This window comes from Oncorhynchus kisutch, linkage group LG17, assembly GCF_002021735.2.
Source record: "Oncorhynchus kisutch isolate 150728-3 linkage group LG17, Okis_V2, whole genome shotgun sequence".
NCBI lineage: Eukaryota > Metazoa > Chordata > Actinopteri > Salmoniformes > Salmonidae > Oncorhynchus > Oncorhynchus kisutch.
Window position 1 is genome coordinate 22,810,976 of NC_034190.2, and position 17,556 is coordinate 22,828,531.

General features: G+C 43.0%; 1 protein-coding gene across 1 annotated transcript in view; it reads right to left on the reverse strand.

Annotated features, from left to right (window-relative positions):
* Window positions 1-1,005: 1,005 nt before the first annotated feature.
* The window catches only part of LOC109908552 (ubiquitin-conjugating enzyme E2Q-like protein 1), a 21,866-nt gene continuing 5,315 nt past the window's right edge, over window positions 1,006-17,556 (reverse strand). The window contains exon 3 of the mRNA XM_020507207.2: window positions 1,006-4,570. Within this exon, the coding sequence (XP_020362796.1) occupies window positions 4,439-4,570 (132 nt within the window). The 3' untranslated portion in view covers window positions 1,006-4,438. The remainder of the gene's footprint in view (window positions 4,571-17,556) is intronic.

The window sequence follows — 17,556 nt, forward strand, 5'->3', positions numbered from 1 at the left end:
GAATGTTTTATTTGATTTTTTATCCCTAATTACTTGTTCCTTCTTGACTTTTCTGGGTCATGGTTATTGACAGTACTTCTTTGTGTTGTGTTGGTGTGTAGACGGTTGTGAGTTGCTGCCCAGATTGGGATGGAAACTCCACTCTCTGACATGTATTTGAGAGGATGAAGTAGTATGACAGGTAGCCTAGTGGTTAGAGCGTTGGGCCAGTAACCGGAAGGCTGCTGGATCGAATCCCTGAGCTGACAAGGTAAAAATATGTCCTTCTGCCCCTGAGCAAGGCAGTTAACCCACTGTTCCCTGGGCGCTGTGGATGTCGATGAAGGCAGCCCCCTGCACCTCTCTGATTCAGAGGGGTTGGGTTAAATGTAGAGGACACATTTCAGTTGAATACATTCAGTAGGACAACTGACTATTAATAGCTGAGTAACTGTAGAAATAGCGTGCTAGCCTAGTGGGTTAATACACACACACAGAGGATGAAAGCTCATAGAAGACATTCTGTTCTGATACCAATTGAACCAGACCTGGTGACTCTTCAGATAGCAGAGACAAAAGATGAATTTAGCTAAGCTCTGAGACAATGGAAGCTCTGAGACAATGGAGAAAGATCCTGTGTTTGAATATAAAACTGGAGCACAACGGAGACCAAAGTGGGTCTAAAGTGGGTCAAGAAAATGTGTGCAGCAGTATGTAAGTTTACCTCTTCAGGAATAACTTTTCCCTCTGAAAAACAGGTGAAAACTTGGTAAGTCAATGCTTAGTACATTTTTGGTAGAGATCCTAACATTGGACGCTGTTGGCTGTGCCTCCACTATTCAATGTACCATAACTACTCCGGAATAGCTCTAAGGAAAAACAAAGATCTTGGACAGTGAAGAGATAATGATTCACATGGTCATGATGACATGAAAAACATCAACAAAGATCTTGAATAGAGAAGAGATCAATAGATAAATGTTTGTGTATCATGTGAGTGAATACAAACAAAACCAGGTCCATTCATCAGTTTCAATAAGCTGTAACTTTTATTGCACATTCCTGTTTGGTCTTGCAATGACCTTTCACCTTTTGAACTTTTGACCTCGGCCTGGACTAGACACTTCAATCGGGAGTAGGGTGAAGTTGCCCCAAGAAGCTGATCTAGGGGCAGATGTGCGTATTCCATTGTAATCGTGAAGGTTAGGATTTAGGCAGGGTAAACTGATCCTAGATCTGTGCCTAAGGGCAACTTCTACCCGAGCAGTACCGAAGTCTGGAACCAGAAAAAGAAGGATGGACATCAGTGATATCACAGAAGAGAGTAGGAAATACACGTGAGAGCAGAGAATCCCGATTGATCCTTCAGTTCCAGTGGGTTCCATAGAGTTCTGCTCCCAGTGAGATTAGTTCCTGGAGAATGTTGACATCATTGTCTAGTCCTTCTTAATCTGGTTCTTTGAAAGTCCCCTACAAAATATACAACTGAACACCCTCCTTCTGACACAGATAAGCATCATCATTCTTAGTTCGGATTTATTTCTCTTTTTCTGTGACAATACCTGCGACATGCTTCAACATCTTCATTTTGGCAAACCACAAATAAATTAAAACACAAACATTCAAAGAACATAACGTGAAAGTATTTTTAGGAAGTCGGAACGAAAAATATAAATACAGAAAACGGAAATCAAGAGAACAAGAGAAGATCAGCATTTTGCTGTTCGTTTTTTACCCCGTCGTCGTTTTTCCCGTTGTTTTTCTTGAAAAAAAGATAGCTAGCTACCAATCACTTACCACATGCAGATATAATACAACAGAACTGATTCACCCAGTTAGTGTCTGCAAACTAACGATCTAAACTATATCACAAAATGATTCTCTTTAAACCAGCAAACACCCAATTTGGAGATATTTTGTCTTATATTAATTCTTAATTTTACAGTAGTTTTCTCCTCTCATCGTAAGCACAGAGAAACGCCCACAGCCAACCCTGACTTGACTGTCCCCAACAGAAAAGGAAGAAGACCGTCAGCACTGACTTAGGCCTCATCCCATTGGCACCCTATTTCCTACATAGGGCTCTGGTCACAAGTAGTGCACTAGATGGGTAATACAGTAGGGTACCATTTTAAAACGTACCCTTTCTCATGATTAGATACCAGATGGGGATGTCTTTAACTGTGTCCAAGAGACCGTCACACACGAGACAACCACTCTCACACACATATCATCCCCCTGATGATGAACATCATCTATAAGGATGTACTGTATGAACATTGCTTTACACACAATGTTTTTTCAGCCATTCTGAATTCCAGTTGACATTTCGAGGAGCTGGCGGTAAACATCAAATTTTGCATCCCTCTCTCCTTCCCTCTATTCCTCCCTCTCTCCTTCCCCCTCTCCCTTCCCCTCTCCCTCCCTCCCTCTCTCCTTCCCTCTATTCCTCCCTCTCTTCCTCCCTCTCTACTTCCCTCTATTCCTCCCTCTCTCCCCCTCTCTCTCCTTCCCTCTCTCCCTCCCTCTCTCCTTCCCTATCTCCCTCCCTCCAGACATTAATCAGGAGCTCACTGAGACACAGTCATCTCTCAGAGGGCACTTGTTTATTATTCCACCACTCCATCCTCGCCAGAGTTCTGCTCTGTCCATCCTAATTTAGGGGTGTTATCATCACACACAGCCACGCTGGCAGATGTGTGTGTGCACGCGAGCCAACGCTAAATGCTGAGTGTGCATGTGATGTGCCAATGCACACACCTTTCAGGGGCCTGATTATTAGCTTGACCATCTGGTACCTAAATCATGGATTATGAATTATAGCTGCTGGTCTTCATCTATACATGATAATGTGACCAGAGAGAGAGAAAGGGGAGAGAGAGAGAGAGAGAGAGAGAGAGAGACAGAGAGAGACAGCGAGAGAGAGAGAGAGAGAGAGAGAGAGAGAGAGAGAGAGAGAGAGAGAGAGAGAGAGAGAGAGAGAGAGAGAGAGAGAGAGAGAGAGAGAGAGAGAGAAAGAAAGATACAGAGAGAGATACAGAGAGAGAGAGAGAGAGAGAGAGGAGAGAGGAGAGAGAGAGCGAGAGAGAGAAAGAGACAGAGACAGAGAGAGGAGAGAGGAGAGAGAGAGAGAGAGAGAGAGGAGAGAGGAGAGAGAGAGCGAGAGAGAGAAAGAGAGAGAGAGGAGAGTGAGCAAGAGAGAGAGGAGAGAGATTGCTGTGGTCGACTGTCATTCTATTCGTACAGTCTCTGCATATAAAGCGAGTGATTTTTTTTCTCGTTGGAAATCAATAACCGTCTACGCAACACACTGAGGTCTAAATTTAGCCACAAAGAGAGAGAGAGGAGAATTAACGATAGAAAGCGAGATGGAGAGAGAGCACAGCTCTACATACATTACAATCTTCATGTTGCATTGAACTGTGAAAAACAGCACAGTCAAAAGAAAAGAACAGAGGAGAGAAAAATCTAATAAAAAAGAAGGGGTGAATGCATGAGCTGCCGTCCTGCACTGCCTGTCTATTAAACATCAACAGCCTGGTCAGGATTTAATGATCAGGCAGACTGGATGGACTTCAGTTCAGTACATTGTAGTGTCAGCTTAGAGAGAGCGATGAGGGATAAGAGGAAGGAAGGTGAGATGGGAGGGTGGGACAAAAGAGGAGAGGAAGGAAGGTGAGATGGGAGGGTGGGACAAAAGAGGAGAGGAAGGAAGGTGAGATGGGAGGGTGGGACAAAAGAGGAGAGGAAAGAAGGTGAGATGGGAGGGTGGGACAAAAGAGGAGAGGAAGGAAGGTGAGATGGGAGGGTGGGACAAAAGAGGAGAGGAAGGAAGGTGAGATGGGAGGGTGGGACAAAAGAGGAGAGGAAGGAAGGTGAGATGGGAGGGTGGGACAAAAGAGGAGAGGAAGGAAGGTGAGATGGGAGGGTGGGACAAAAGAGGAGAGGGGATACATCTCCCTCTTCTCAGTAGTCTTTCACAGTCTTTCCACAGATCCCCACACAGTCAGTGTGGGTGTGTGGTTGGTGTGTGGTTGGTGTGTGTGTGCGTGTGTCGGAAACCCAATCCATCAACCGCTGTGACAAACACTCCGCTGACACACACACACACACTTTCCTGAATAAGTCCGTTCACGCACATCCCGCAGAACCTTCTACTCAGCCGAAGGAGGGATGAACGCAGAGAGAGAGGAGGAAGGGAGGAGTGCAGCGCAGGAGGGAGGCTTGATGATGACGAGATTATGACGATTATCGGCAAAGTGAAGACGAAGTAGGCAAGCGTTCCTTTATTTGTTCCTTCTGAAGTCTCAGTGAGCTGATGAAGACAACAACAAGAAAAAACCCAAAGCAACCGAAAACAACTGGAGCGGTGGAGTGGTATGGTCAAGGAGGAGGAGTCGAGTTAGCGTGGTGTGTCATGGTTAGCATGGCTAGCTAGTGTCATGGCCGGCCCGTCACCTCAGCCGTCAGACACAGGGGGGGAGACCCAGCCGTATTTCTCGTGGGTCTTCACCAGACTCTTAAAGGTGGCCTCCGCCTCTTTGCGGCTAAACGCCTTCTTGGACTTCCCTGCTTTTCTGCAGATACGCCCCTACGGAAAGAGAGAGAGAAAGAGAGGGAGGGAGAGAAGGAGAGAGAGATGATTAGTAGGGAATTGACGTCATTGATACATTGAAAACACACCCACACAGGAAGAGAGCGAGAGGGAGTGAGAATGAGTACAGTATCATCTGCATTCTACACCCCACTGAGTCAATTATTGCTGAGAAAAGAGAGACCCACAACCATCAACCATCCTTCCACAAGCTCCCTTGGTCCAACTCCCCAAGGTGACTACTAAGTCAGCTCTTTACATAAAAAAAACTTCCTTGTCACAGATTTTCAACACCCTTATGTCACCAGTACTACATCAAAAGAATGAATATCCTCATAAGGATGAATGGTAAAATTATTTTACAGGTGAATAATAACATACACTACATGACCAAAAATATGTGGACAGCTGCTCATCGAACATTTCATTCCAAAATCATGGGCATTAATATGGAGTTGGTCCCCCCTTTGCTGCTATAACAGCCTCCACTCTTCTGGGGAGGCTTTCCACTAGATGTTGGAACATTGCTGCGGGGACTTACTTCCATTCAGCCACAAGAGGTCAGGCACTGATGTTGGGTGATTAGGCCTGGCTCACAGTCGGTGTTCCAATTCATCCCAAAGGTGTTCGATGGGGTCGAGGTCAGGGCTCTGTGCAGGCCAGTCAAGTTCTTCCACACTGATCTCAATGCTGATCCCCACACTGATCTCAAAGGAATCCCAACTCTGATCTTTTGCCAATTATTTGTCATATTTGATATGTATAAAGAGCAACAACAACAAAAAACATGTGATCTTTTGAGTTCTGATTTGTACCACATCTGTATGTGGTTCCCAATGATACATTACGCAACCTCAGTGTGGACGCAGATTTTTTCCACATGACTTGCTGTTACCAAAACAACCACCCAAAATGTAATGGAACAGTGACAGAAAATGGACTGAAGAACAAAAACTAAATTGGGTTCTTACAGCCCTGCTATATATCAGCCATCAGGAGAACGCGTTTAAAGAATGTTATGGAAGCTACTAAGCTGCTTGCATTGCGATGTGTCCAATCTCAAGAATCAGCTTTAATTCTCAATGCCTTACACGCACTTTCATTCTATCTTGTGAAATGAAATAATGAAAAATAATGTTGATTTTGGTTGTTTTCTGTGTAGCAGGTAGAATGTCACATTGAGTGACGTGTAGTGTAGTGTTAGGGTGGATGTGTAAACAACGTCTTTCACTCTCTTGAATGGGGAAAGATATGCTATTATCTAATCAAATGTGATAAAATAAACAAGCCATCCAAGGTTTTTATTAATAAAAAATAAAAAAATTATTATTATTTACAAATTCTGTATGGATCTTGCTTTATGAACAGGGGCATTGTCATGCTGAAACAGGAAAGGGCCTTCCCAGAACATTATTCCTCCTCCACCAAACCTTACAGTTGGCACTATGCATTGGGGCAGGTAGTGTTCTCCTGGCATCCGTCAAACACAGATTCGTCCATCGGACTGCCAGATGGTGAAGCGTAATTCATCACTCCAGAGAACGCGTTTCCACTGCTCTAGAGTCCAATGGCGGCGAGCTTTACACCACTTCAGCTGACATTGGCATTGCGCATGGTGATCTTAGGCTTGTGTGCGGCTGCTTGGCCATGAAAACCCATTTCATGAAGCTCCTGGTGAACAGTTCTTGTGCTGATGTTGCTTCGAGCAGTTTGGAACTCGGTAGTGAGTGTTGCAACCGAGGACAGATGATTATTATGACCTCTGTGCTTCAGCACTCAGTGGTCCCGTTCCGTGAGACTGTGTGGCCTACCACTTCGCGGCTGAGCCGTTGTTGCTCCTAGACATTTCCACTTCACAATAACATTTCTCTAGCAGGGCAGAAATGTGACAAACTGACTAGTTGGAAAGGGGGCATCCGATGGCGGTGCCACGTTGAAAGTAACTGAGTGCTTCACTAAGACCATTCTACTGCCAATGTTTGTCTATGGAGATTGCAACCTGTCAGCAATGGGTGTGGCTAAAATAGCAGAATAAACTAATTTGAAGGGGCGTATACACTTTTGTAAGTCCCCATACACTTTTGTATATATAGTGTATACATGACCACGGTTTTGGTGGTGAAAGCTCAGGTGCTTTGGATGCTGTTGCAACATTAGATTAATGTTGAAGGAAAGAGAAAGGAGAGAAAACCCCAAGATGTCACTCTCGATTGCCAGAGAGAAGGAGCTACTCTGGAGACTAGATCCTCTTCTCAGATCCAACAATGAAACATTTCAACATCACAAATATAAAAATAACAAATATGGGAGATAATGTTCTTGCGATGGCTGCAAAAAGCGTCCCACAAACAATTGAGTTAGTCAAAGAAGCAATTCCATCCAAACACAATCTCCCATCTTGGTAAAAAAAAACAATAACAACTGTATTTCCTACACACACAAAGGCTAATAATATACAGTATGTGGGAGAGGAGGAAAGAAGCGAGTGTAGGCGTTGCATGTGACGCTAAAGCTGGGATGATCTCTTAGCAACAGTGGCTCAGTCTTCTCTAAAGAGGATTGTGTGGGTGGGAGAACAAAATGACAAAACAAAAAAGCCCGGACTTTATCTTCAAAATATTAATATTTAGCCTCAGAGCCACAATAAGAGGCATACTAAAGCTAATATAAGATGCATGGCTGATTCTGCTTTGGAGGCGTCGTGTGTTGTCTTAAATGACATCATCTAATTTATGATTCACCTCTAGAGCATAACGCTTTGAAGAGTCAACTCACACACACACACAGAGAGAGAGAGAGAAAGTGAGAGAGATAGAGGGAGGGAGGGGGAGGAAGAGAGAGACAGAGCAAGAGTAAGAGAGAAAGAGAGGGAGGGAGAGAGGGGAAGAGATAGAGAAAGCGAGAGAGACAGAGAATGCGAGAGAAAAAGTGGGAGAGAGGGAAAGAGACAGAGAAAGCGAGAGAGAAAAAGCGAGAGAGCGACAGAGAGAGATAAAGAGAGAAAGAGAGACAGAGAGAGAGAGGCCAGAATGGCTCCTTGCCACCACCGCAGTAAATCAGTTTCCATTGGTCACACTCAAACCACATTAAAAGGGTAATGTATTAAACGAGCGGTTAGTGTGTCTGTACGGTCATTTTGCATCAAAGGGATCTACCAAATCTCAGTAAGGCTCTGGTCAAATGTTGTGCACGATGCTGACGCGATCTGCAAATCAAATCAAATCCAAGTTTATTTGTCAAGTGCGCCGAATACAACAGGTGTAGACCTTACAGTGAAATGCTTACTTACAGGCTCTAACAAATAGTGAATGCCAATGTCAAATAGTGCAAAAAAGGTATTAGGTGAACAATAGGTAGGTAAAGAAATTAAACAACAGTAAAAAGACAGGCTATATACAGTAGCGAGGCTATAAAAGTAGCAAGGCTACATACAGACTCCGGTTAGTCAGGCTGATTGAGGTAGTATGTACATGTAGATATGGTTAAAGTGACTATGCATATATGATGAACAGAGAGTAGCAGTAGCGTAAAAGCATCTGAAATAGCACCCCATTCCTTATATTGTGCATTATCTTAGGATGCAATTTCAGAACCATTCTTTGTCTGGTCAAAAGTAGTGTACTACATGTGGAACAGGGTGTCAATTGAGATTCAGCCATTTTGTGTCAAATGGCAAGCTTGTGTGTCTGGTCGGACATTTTGTGTCTTAAAGATTCTGGGGATGAGTAGGATGGGGTCATAATGCTGAGTGGTCAGGTGATTAGGAACACAGTTTCCATGTCTAAATGCGCTGGTTAATGAGACTCAGTGACTAAGACAGACTAGAACAGGAACATAATAAGAACTGGAGGATCATCAGCTCAGAAGGTGGGACCTTTCTCCTGTCTCACAGAGGAGACACACAGACATTAAGGCTGTATCTCAATAGTCAGAGTAGTAGTAGGCCTACTCTCTCCTTACCTCCTTCTCAAAACCCATTGGAGGTGAAGGTTAGAGAGAAGGGACCTTTGGCTTTCTCATCCAATGGGTTTGAGAAAGAGGCAAGGAGAGAGGGGACGTGAGGAGTATGCAATTGAGATTCTCCCATAGACTATTGAGATTAGTGATGCACGGATATTACATTTTTGGCCGATACCGATATCCAATATTTTCCTTGACAAAAAAAACAATACCGATACCCGATATTGACAATTTTTGCAGCCTTTTGAACATTCTAGAACAGTTAAATAGTTAACACACACACACGTGGACGCAGCGGTCTAAGACACTGCATCTCAGTGCAAGAGGCGTCACTATAGTCCCTGGTTCGAATCCAGGCTGTATCACAGCGCACAGTTGGCCCTGCGTCGCCTGGATTTGGCTGGGTTAGGCCGTCATTGTAAATAAGAATTGGTTGTTAACTGATTTGCCTAGTTAAAAAAAGGTTACACACACACAGACTGACCAAAAAGTTATTTTGTTGGCATTTACGTATGTCCCCATTACCAGTAAAACATAATCAAAACCTATTTCTTTCACTTACTATTTAACACTATTTGACGTGTGAAATAAGTTTGTTTACCAATCAGGACCTGGATATGACTGCACGTCACATAATTATTTAACGCATTCATACATTTTATATGTAGTTATTACACATTGATTACATTATCAATCGTATTTCATATGTCACAATGACTCATCGATACGTAAGGATTAGCCACAACAGTGGACTTTTCGGTTAGCCTTCAAAATAAAAGTATGGCATAATTCTACTAGTTTTGTTCATTTGCATCACTGTCAATGACATACATTTATTTTGAAGGCAAACCTGCAAATTGCAATATTGTGCCTAATCCTTATTGTGGCTAGCTTCACAACACATAACCCAGTCCGGTCGAGTCTCACTCGCCAGATGAAGCTAGTTGGCTGCTTATAACGTTAGCTTTGAGCAACAGGGTCAAGTAGCTGGCTAGCTATTTATTGTCATGAACTGAAGTTCAATTTCAATAGGCGAACAACAAGTGGCAACCTAGCTAATACTTACTTACAAGGATTCCTAAATCATTGCTAATAATAAAGAAAATGACTGCAGTTTCTACTGGTCATTGTTTTCAGGCTGGTAGTATTGGTGCTAGCTAGGTACCAAGCTAAAGTTAGCTACCCCAGAAGTTGCGGTCGAACAAATTATGCTTTATTACCAACGCTGTATTGTAAACATATCGCTCGTGGCCGGTGTTTGCTTGTTTGCAGACTGTTTAGTACATCTTTGACAGTTATTCCTGTCTCTCCTCCGTGAGACAGGGGAAAGGTCCCACCTTCTGAGCTGATGATCCTCCTGTTCTTATTATGTTCCTGTTCTAGTATGTTCTAGTTTCTAATCGTTACCTTGGTATAATCATGTCTGTGTTTTAATAATGCGCCAGTTGACTCTGTTACAACCACTGATTTATATATCCACTAGATAACTGGCAGGGGGCACAGTTTTGAAGCCACTGTGCCTTCATCTCGGCACTCCCCCACCGTAGTAAAAAAATATTTTGAAAGCTATAGAAATGCATTTATTAATGTCTACATTCGTTTTTGACAAATGTATTTTATTATAGACACCCTAATGCAGACTTTTAAATTATATTATATGAGCCAAACATTTTTTTATTTATTATATAAAATCATTACCCTTAAAGTATAGTTTTTGGAGATTACTATTGTTACTGCCCCCACTACAACAAAAAATACTTGAAACATTAAATTGAAATACTATAGCATTCCATTCATTCCTATGGAGGACTGCTCCTACTAGGGAGTGCAAATATGGCCGACCGGTGGCTTCAAAGCCTCTCAATGGCTAATGCATAGCATCAAAAATCCAGGGTTTATATACATCATTGGTTACAGCCCGACAAGGTTTGTGGCCATCTTTGCCATGGAGAGAGGTTGCCAGGGCGATCGAGAAGAGTCATTACCTTGGTGATTAATACCAGAGGACGACTGGCCAGTGGCCACTGTTTTAACACACAACCATTATTAGAACAATTTCAATACACACATGCATGCACAGCTAAATTCATCAACCTCATCAATTATGACCAATTAAACAATTAACAAATGACATTCAAAACAATTTCCTGAATTGTCTTGCACTGATTTAATTCAACTGGATATCACAGCCATTTGAGAGCTAAGCCTTATTTCCCCTAATCAACATTGCCTGGAAGAGAGCAATGTAGAGACTGACTACCGCATTGTTTACATTACATCAATCAACAATATCACTCCACCGGCCAGCACACTCCATTAACGTGTGACGATTATGTCTGTCCCCCTAGCCACTGCACAGCGATTATTTCCTTCCCCTTGGCTGTGTGACGATTATTTCCGTCCCGTCTGCCCTGTGCAATTGGTATTTCCTTCCTTCCTTCCTGTGTGTGTGTGTGTGTGTGTGTGTGTGTGTGTGTGTGTGTGTGTGTGTGTGTGTGTGTGTGCGTGCGTGCGTGTGAACAAAATAGGGACTGAAATAACTCGTTCCAGCCCCAGGCATGTCCGGGCTGACTGACGCTTAACAAGACTGAAATAACAGAGAGAGCGAGAGATAGAAAGAGAGAGAGACAGAGAGAGAGAGAGAGAGAGGGTGAGAGACGGAGGGGGAGAGACAGAGAGAGAGGGTGAGAGATGGAGGGAGAGAGGAAGAGAAAGAAGGAGCAAGAGAGATGGGGAAGAGAGGGAGAGAGAGAGAGAGAGAGAGAGAGAGAGAGAAAGGTGTGTTTGTGTTTGTGTGTGTGTTACATCCAGAGTGTGCTTGAGGCTGTACAATACAGTTGTCTATCATTGTTAATCTAGTTCACTTAAGCCTTCCCTTCCTTGCTTGCTCACATCCACAGAGACACACACTAGTCCGTTGTGTGAAGTGAAGTGGTTGATGGGTAATCTTGTGAATGGAGATCAATGGGCTGGGCGGCGGGCACTCCGATCAGGGCCCCAGTGTATCTTGGTAAGAGGCTTTGGGCTTGGGATTATTGCGTAACGCCTAGCTGCATGTGCCAGAGAATCGGATCAAGCTAGAGAAACATGCTATGGTACTGGAGAGCTGGGGATATTGTCAACACATCACTGAAGACTTGTTGACTGTGGAAATTCATGTGTAATATGCAAATAGTTGTGGGTTTAGTGATGTCTGACTGTGTGTAACACGCAAGTAGATACAGCACCAGTCAAAAGTTTGGACACACCTACTCATTCAATGGTTTTTCTTTATTTTGATTTATCTACATTGTAGAATAATAGTGAAGACATCAAAACTATGAAATAACACATATGGAATCATATAGTAACCAAAACAGCATTATCTCAACCAGCTTCACCTGGAATGCTTTTCCAACAGTCTTGAAGGAGTTCCCACATATGCTGAGCACTTGTTAGCTGCTTTTCCTTCAGTCTGCGGCCCAACTCATCCCAAACCATCTCAATTGGGTTGACGTCGGGGGATTGTGGAGGCCAGGTCATCTGATACAGCACACCATCACTCTCCTTCTTGGTCAAATAGCCCTTACACAGTCTGGAGGTGTGTTTGGTCATTGTCCTGTTGAAAAACAAATGATAGTCCCACTAAGCGCAAACCAGATGGGATGGCGTATCGCAGCCAAATGCTGTGGTAGCCATGCTGGTTAAGTGTGCCTTGAATTCTAAACAAATCACAGACAGTGTCAACAGCAAAGCACGCCCACACCATCACATCCACCTCCTCCATGCTCCATGCTTCATTGTTTCTTGGCCAAAGAAAGTTTCTTCATATTATTGGTGTCCTTTAGTAGTGGTTCCTTTGCAACAATTTGACCATGAAGGCCTGATTCGCGCGGTCTCCTCTGAACACTTTATGTTGAGATGTGTCTGTTACTTGAACTCTGTGAAACATTTATTTGCGCTGCAATCTGAAGTACAGTTAACTCTAGTTAATTTATCCTCTGCAGCAGAGGTAAGTCTGGGTCTTCCTTTCCTGTGGCGGTCGTCATGAGAGACAGTTTCATCGTAGCGCTTGATGGTTGTTGCGACTGCACTTGAAATTGACTGACCTTCATGTCTTAAAGTAATGATGGACTGTTGTTTCTCTTTGCTTATTTCAGCCGTTCTTGCCATAATATGGACTTGTGTCACGTTCTGACCTTTATTTCCTTTGTTTTGTATTTATTTAGTATGGTCAGGGCGTGAGTTGGGTGGGCAGTCTATGTTTGTTTTTCTAGGTTTGGGGTATTTCTATGTTTCGGCCTAGTATGGTTCTCAATCAGAGGCAGGTGTCATTAGTTGTAGCCTGGGTTTCACTGTGTGTTTGTGGGTGATTGTTCCTGTCTCTGTGTTTTGCACCAGATAGGGCTGTTTTTGGTTTTCCACGTTTATTGTTTTGTAGTGTTCGTGTTTATCTTTTTTTTATTAAACATGAATCAATATAACCACGCTGCGTTTTGGTCCGCCTCTCCTTCACCACAGGAAAACCCTTACAACTTGGTATTTTACCAAATAGCGCTATATTCTGTATACTACCCCTACCTTGTCACAATACAAATGATTGGCTCAAATGCATTAAGGAAAGAAATTCCACAAATTTAACAAGGCACACCTGTGAATTTAAATGCATTCCAGGTGACTACCTCATGAAGCTTGGTGAGATAATGCCAAGAGTGTGCAAAGCTCTCTTCAAGCAAGGTGGCAACTTTGAATCTAAAATATATTTTGATTTGATTAACACTTTTTTGGTTACTACATGATTCCGTATGTGTAATTTAATAGTTTTGATGTCTTGACTAAATAGTTTTTAAAAAATAATTTAAAAAATACTTAGAATGAGTGGGTGTGTCCAAACTTTTGACTGGTACTGAATATAAAGGGTGAAGGGTTTCTAGACTTTCAATAATCTCTTCCTGGTAAAAGATGAAGTGTAAAAAAGCGAATCATTTGAGAGTGAATTTGGTCTTTATTCAACAAAGGTTCTCTCTGGACGTGGTTATGTTCATGGCCGTCATGACCACTGACCTAAATAGCTGTGATAACGTGTACTCCGAGCATGCGCTGACTAACTGGCAAGTGTCTTCACTGACATTTTCAACCTCTCACTGTCTGAATCTGTAATACCAACATGTTTCAAGCAGACCACCATAGTCCCTGTGCCCAAGAACACCAACATGTTTCAAGCAGACCACCATAGTCCCTGTGCCCAAGAACACTAAGGTAACCTGCCTAAATGACTACCTGTCTGTAGCCATGAAATGCTTTGAAAGGCTGGTCATGGCTCACATCAACATCATTATCCCAGAAACCATAGACTCACTCCAATTTGCATACCGCACCAACAGATCTGTATATAGCAATGATGTCGCTCTTGCTGCTGATGATTATCAGATCCACCTCTACGCACACAACACCATTCTGCATACATCTGGCCCTTCTTTGGACACTGTGCTAACAAACCTCCAAATGAGCTTCAATGCCATACAACACTCCTTCCAAATGATTTTAAATGCAAGTACAACTAAGTGCATGCTCTTCAACCGATTGCTGCCCACACCTGCCTGTCCGTCTAGCATCACTACTCTGGACAGTTCTGATTTAGAATATGTGGACATCTACAAATACCTAGGTGTCTGGTTAGACTGTAAACTCTCCTTCTAGACTCACATTAAGCATCTCCAATCCAAAATTAAATCTAGACTCAGCTTCATATTTCGCAACAAAGCCTCCATCACTCATGCTGCCAAACATACCCTCGTAAAACTGACCATCCTACCGATCCTTGACTTCGGTGATGTCATTTACAAAATAGCCTCCAACACTCTACTCAGAAAACTGGATGTAGTCTATCACAGTGTCATCCATTTTGACACCAAAGCCCCATACACTACCCACCACTGCGACCTGTATGCTCTCTTTGGCTGGCCCTCACTACATATTCCTCGCCAAACCCACTGGCTCCAGGTCATCTATAAGTCTATGCTAAGTAAAGCCCCGCCTTATCTCAGCTTACTGGTCACCATAGCAACACCCACCCATAGCACAAGCTCCAGCAGGTATATTTCACAGGTCACCCCCAAAGCCAACACTTCCTTTGGCCACCTTTCCTTCCAGTTCTCTGCTACCAATGACTGGAACGAATTGCAAAAATCACTGAAGCTGGAGTCTTATATCTCCCTCTCTAACTTTAAGCTTCAGCTGTCAGAGCAGCTCACAGATCACTGTACCTGTACACAGCCCATCTGTAAATAGCACACCCAACTACCTCATCTTCATATTATTACTTATCCTCTTGCTCTTTTGCTCTTTTGCACCCCAGTATCTCTATTCTCTACTTGCACATCATAATCTGCACATCTATCACTCCAGTGTTAATGCTAAATTGTAATTATTTCACCTCCATGGTCTATTTATTGCCTTACCTCCCTACTCTTCTACATTTGCACACACTGTACATGTTTCTATTGTGTTATTGACTGTACATTTGTTTATGTGTAACTCTGTGTTGTTGTTTCTGTCGCACTTCTTTAACTAAATGACAACTTGTTCTCAACTGGCCTACCTGGTTAAATAAAGATGAAATAAAAAAATACAAAATAAAAGATCCACAGCTGAAGAAATCTCTATTGCACTCCACACTGCCCTTTCACACCTGGACAAAAGGAACACCTATTCGAGAATGCTATTCATTGACTACATCTCAGCGTTCAACACCATAGTGAACTCAAAGCTCATCACTAAGCTAAGGACCCTGGGACTAAACACCTCCCTCTGCAACTGGATCCTGGACTTCCTGACAGGCCGCCCCCAGGTGGTAAGGGTAGGTAACAACACATCCTCACACTGATCCTCAACACAGGGGCCCCTCAGGGGTGCGTGCTCAGTCCCCTCCTGTACTCCCTGTTCACTCATGACTGCACTGGCAGGCACAACTCCAACACCATCATTAAGTTTGCTGATGACACAACAGTGGTAGGCCTGATCACCGACAACGATGAGACAGCCTATAGGAAGGAGGTCACAGACCTGACCGTGTGGTGCAAGGACAACAACCTCTCCCTCAACGTGATCAAGACAAAGAAGATGATTGTGGACTACAGGAAAAGGAGGACCGAGCACGCCCCCATTCTCATCGACAGGGCTGTAGTGGAGCAGGTTGAGAGCTTCAAGTTCCTTGGCGTCCACATCACCAACAAACTAACATGGTCCAAGCACACCATGCCAGCCGTGAAGAGGGCACGACAGTCTCCCTCAGGAGACTGGAAAGATTTGGCATGGGTCCTCAGATCCTCAAAAGGTTTTACAGCTGCCCCATCAAGAGCATCCTGACTGGTTGCATCACTGCCTGTTATGGCAACAGCTCGGCCTCCTACCGCAAGGGCCAATTTCAAGTTTTCATAACAATCGGTAATCTGCATTTTTATATGCCGATTATGGCCGATTACATTGCAATCCATGAAAAGAATGCGTGGCAGGCTGACCACCTGTTATGCGAGTGCAGCAAGGAGCCATGGTAAGTTGTTAGTTAGCATTAAACTTATCTTATAAAAAACAATCAATCTTAACATAATCACTAGTTAACTACACATGGTTGATGATATTACTAGTTTAACTAGCTTGTCCTGCTTTGCATATAATCAATGCTGTGCCTGAAATTGTGTCACTTCTCTTACGTTCAGTGCATGCAGAGTCAGGGTATATGCAGCAGTTTGAGCCGCCTGGCTCATTGCGAACTTTGAGAAGACCATTTCTTCCTAACAAAGACGGGAATTAATTTGCCAGAAATGTACATAATTATGACATAACATTGAAGGTTGTGCAATGTAACAGCAATTTATAGACTTAGGGTTGCCACCCGTTCGATAAAATATGGAATGGTTCCGTATATCACTGAAAGAATAAACATTTTGTTTTCGAAATGATCGTTTCCAGATCTGACCATATTAATTACCTAAGGCTCGTATTTCTGTGTGTTTACTATATTATAATTAAGTCTATGATTTGATATTTGATAGAGCAGTCTGACTGAGCGGTGGTAGGCAGCAGCAGGCTCGTAAGCATTCATTCAAACACCACTTTCCTGCGTTTGCCAGCAGCTCTTAGCAATGCTTGAAGCACAGCGCTGTTTATGACTTCAAGCCTATCAACTCCCGAGATTAGGCTGGCAATACTATAGTACCTATAAGAACATCCAATAGTCAAAGGTATATGAAATACAAATTGTATAGAGAGAAATAGTCCTATAATTTCTATAATAACAACAACCTAAAACTTCTTAACTGGGAATATTGAAGACTCATGTTAAAAGGAACCACCAGCTTTCAAATGTTCTCATGTTCTGAGCAAGGAACTTAAACGTTAGCTTTTTTACATGGCACATATTGCACTTTTACTTTCTTCTCTTTTGCATTATTTAAACCAAATTGAACGTGTTTCTTTATTTACTGGAGACTAAATTATTTTATTTATGTATTATATTAAGTTAAAATAAAAGTGTTCATTCAGTATTGTTTTAATTGTCATTATTTCAAATATTTATATATTTATAAAAATCGGCCCGATTAACCGGTATCGGCTTTTTTTGGTCCTCCAATAATCGGTATAGGTGTTGAAAAACCATGATCGATCGACCTCTACTACAGAGGGTAGTGCGTACTGCAGAGTACATCACCGGGGCCAAGCTTCCTGCCATCCAGGACCTCTATACCTGGCGGTGTCAGAGGAAGGCCATAAAAATTGTCAAAGACTCCAGCCACCCTAATCATAGACTGTCCTCTCTTCTACTGCACGGCAAGAGGTACTGGAGCACCAAGTCTAGGTCCAAGAGGCTTCTAAACAATTTCTACCCCCAAGCCATAAGACTCCTGAACACCTAGTCAAATGGCCACCCAGACTATTTGCAATGCCCCTCTTCTACGCTGCTGCTACTCTCTGTTATTATCTATGCATAGTCACTTTACCTACATGTACATATTACCTCAATTACCTTGACACCGGTACCCCCT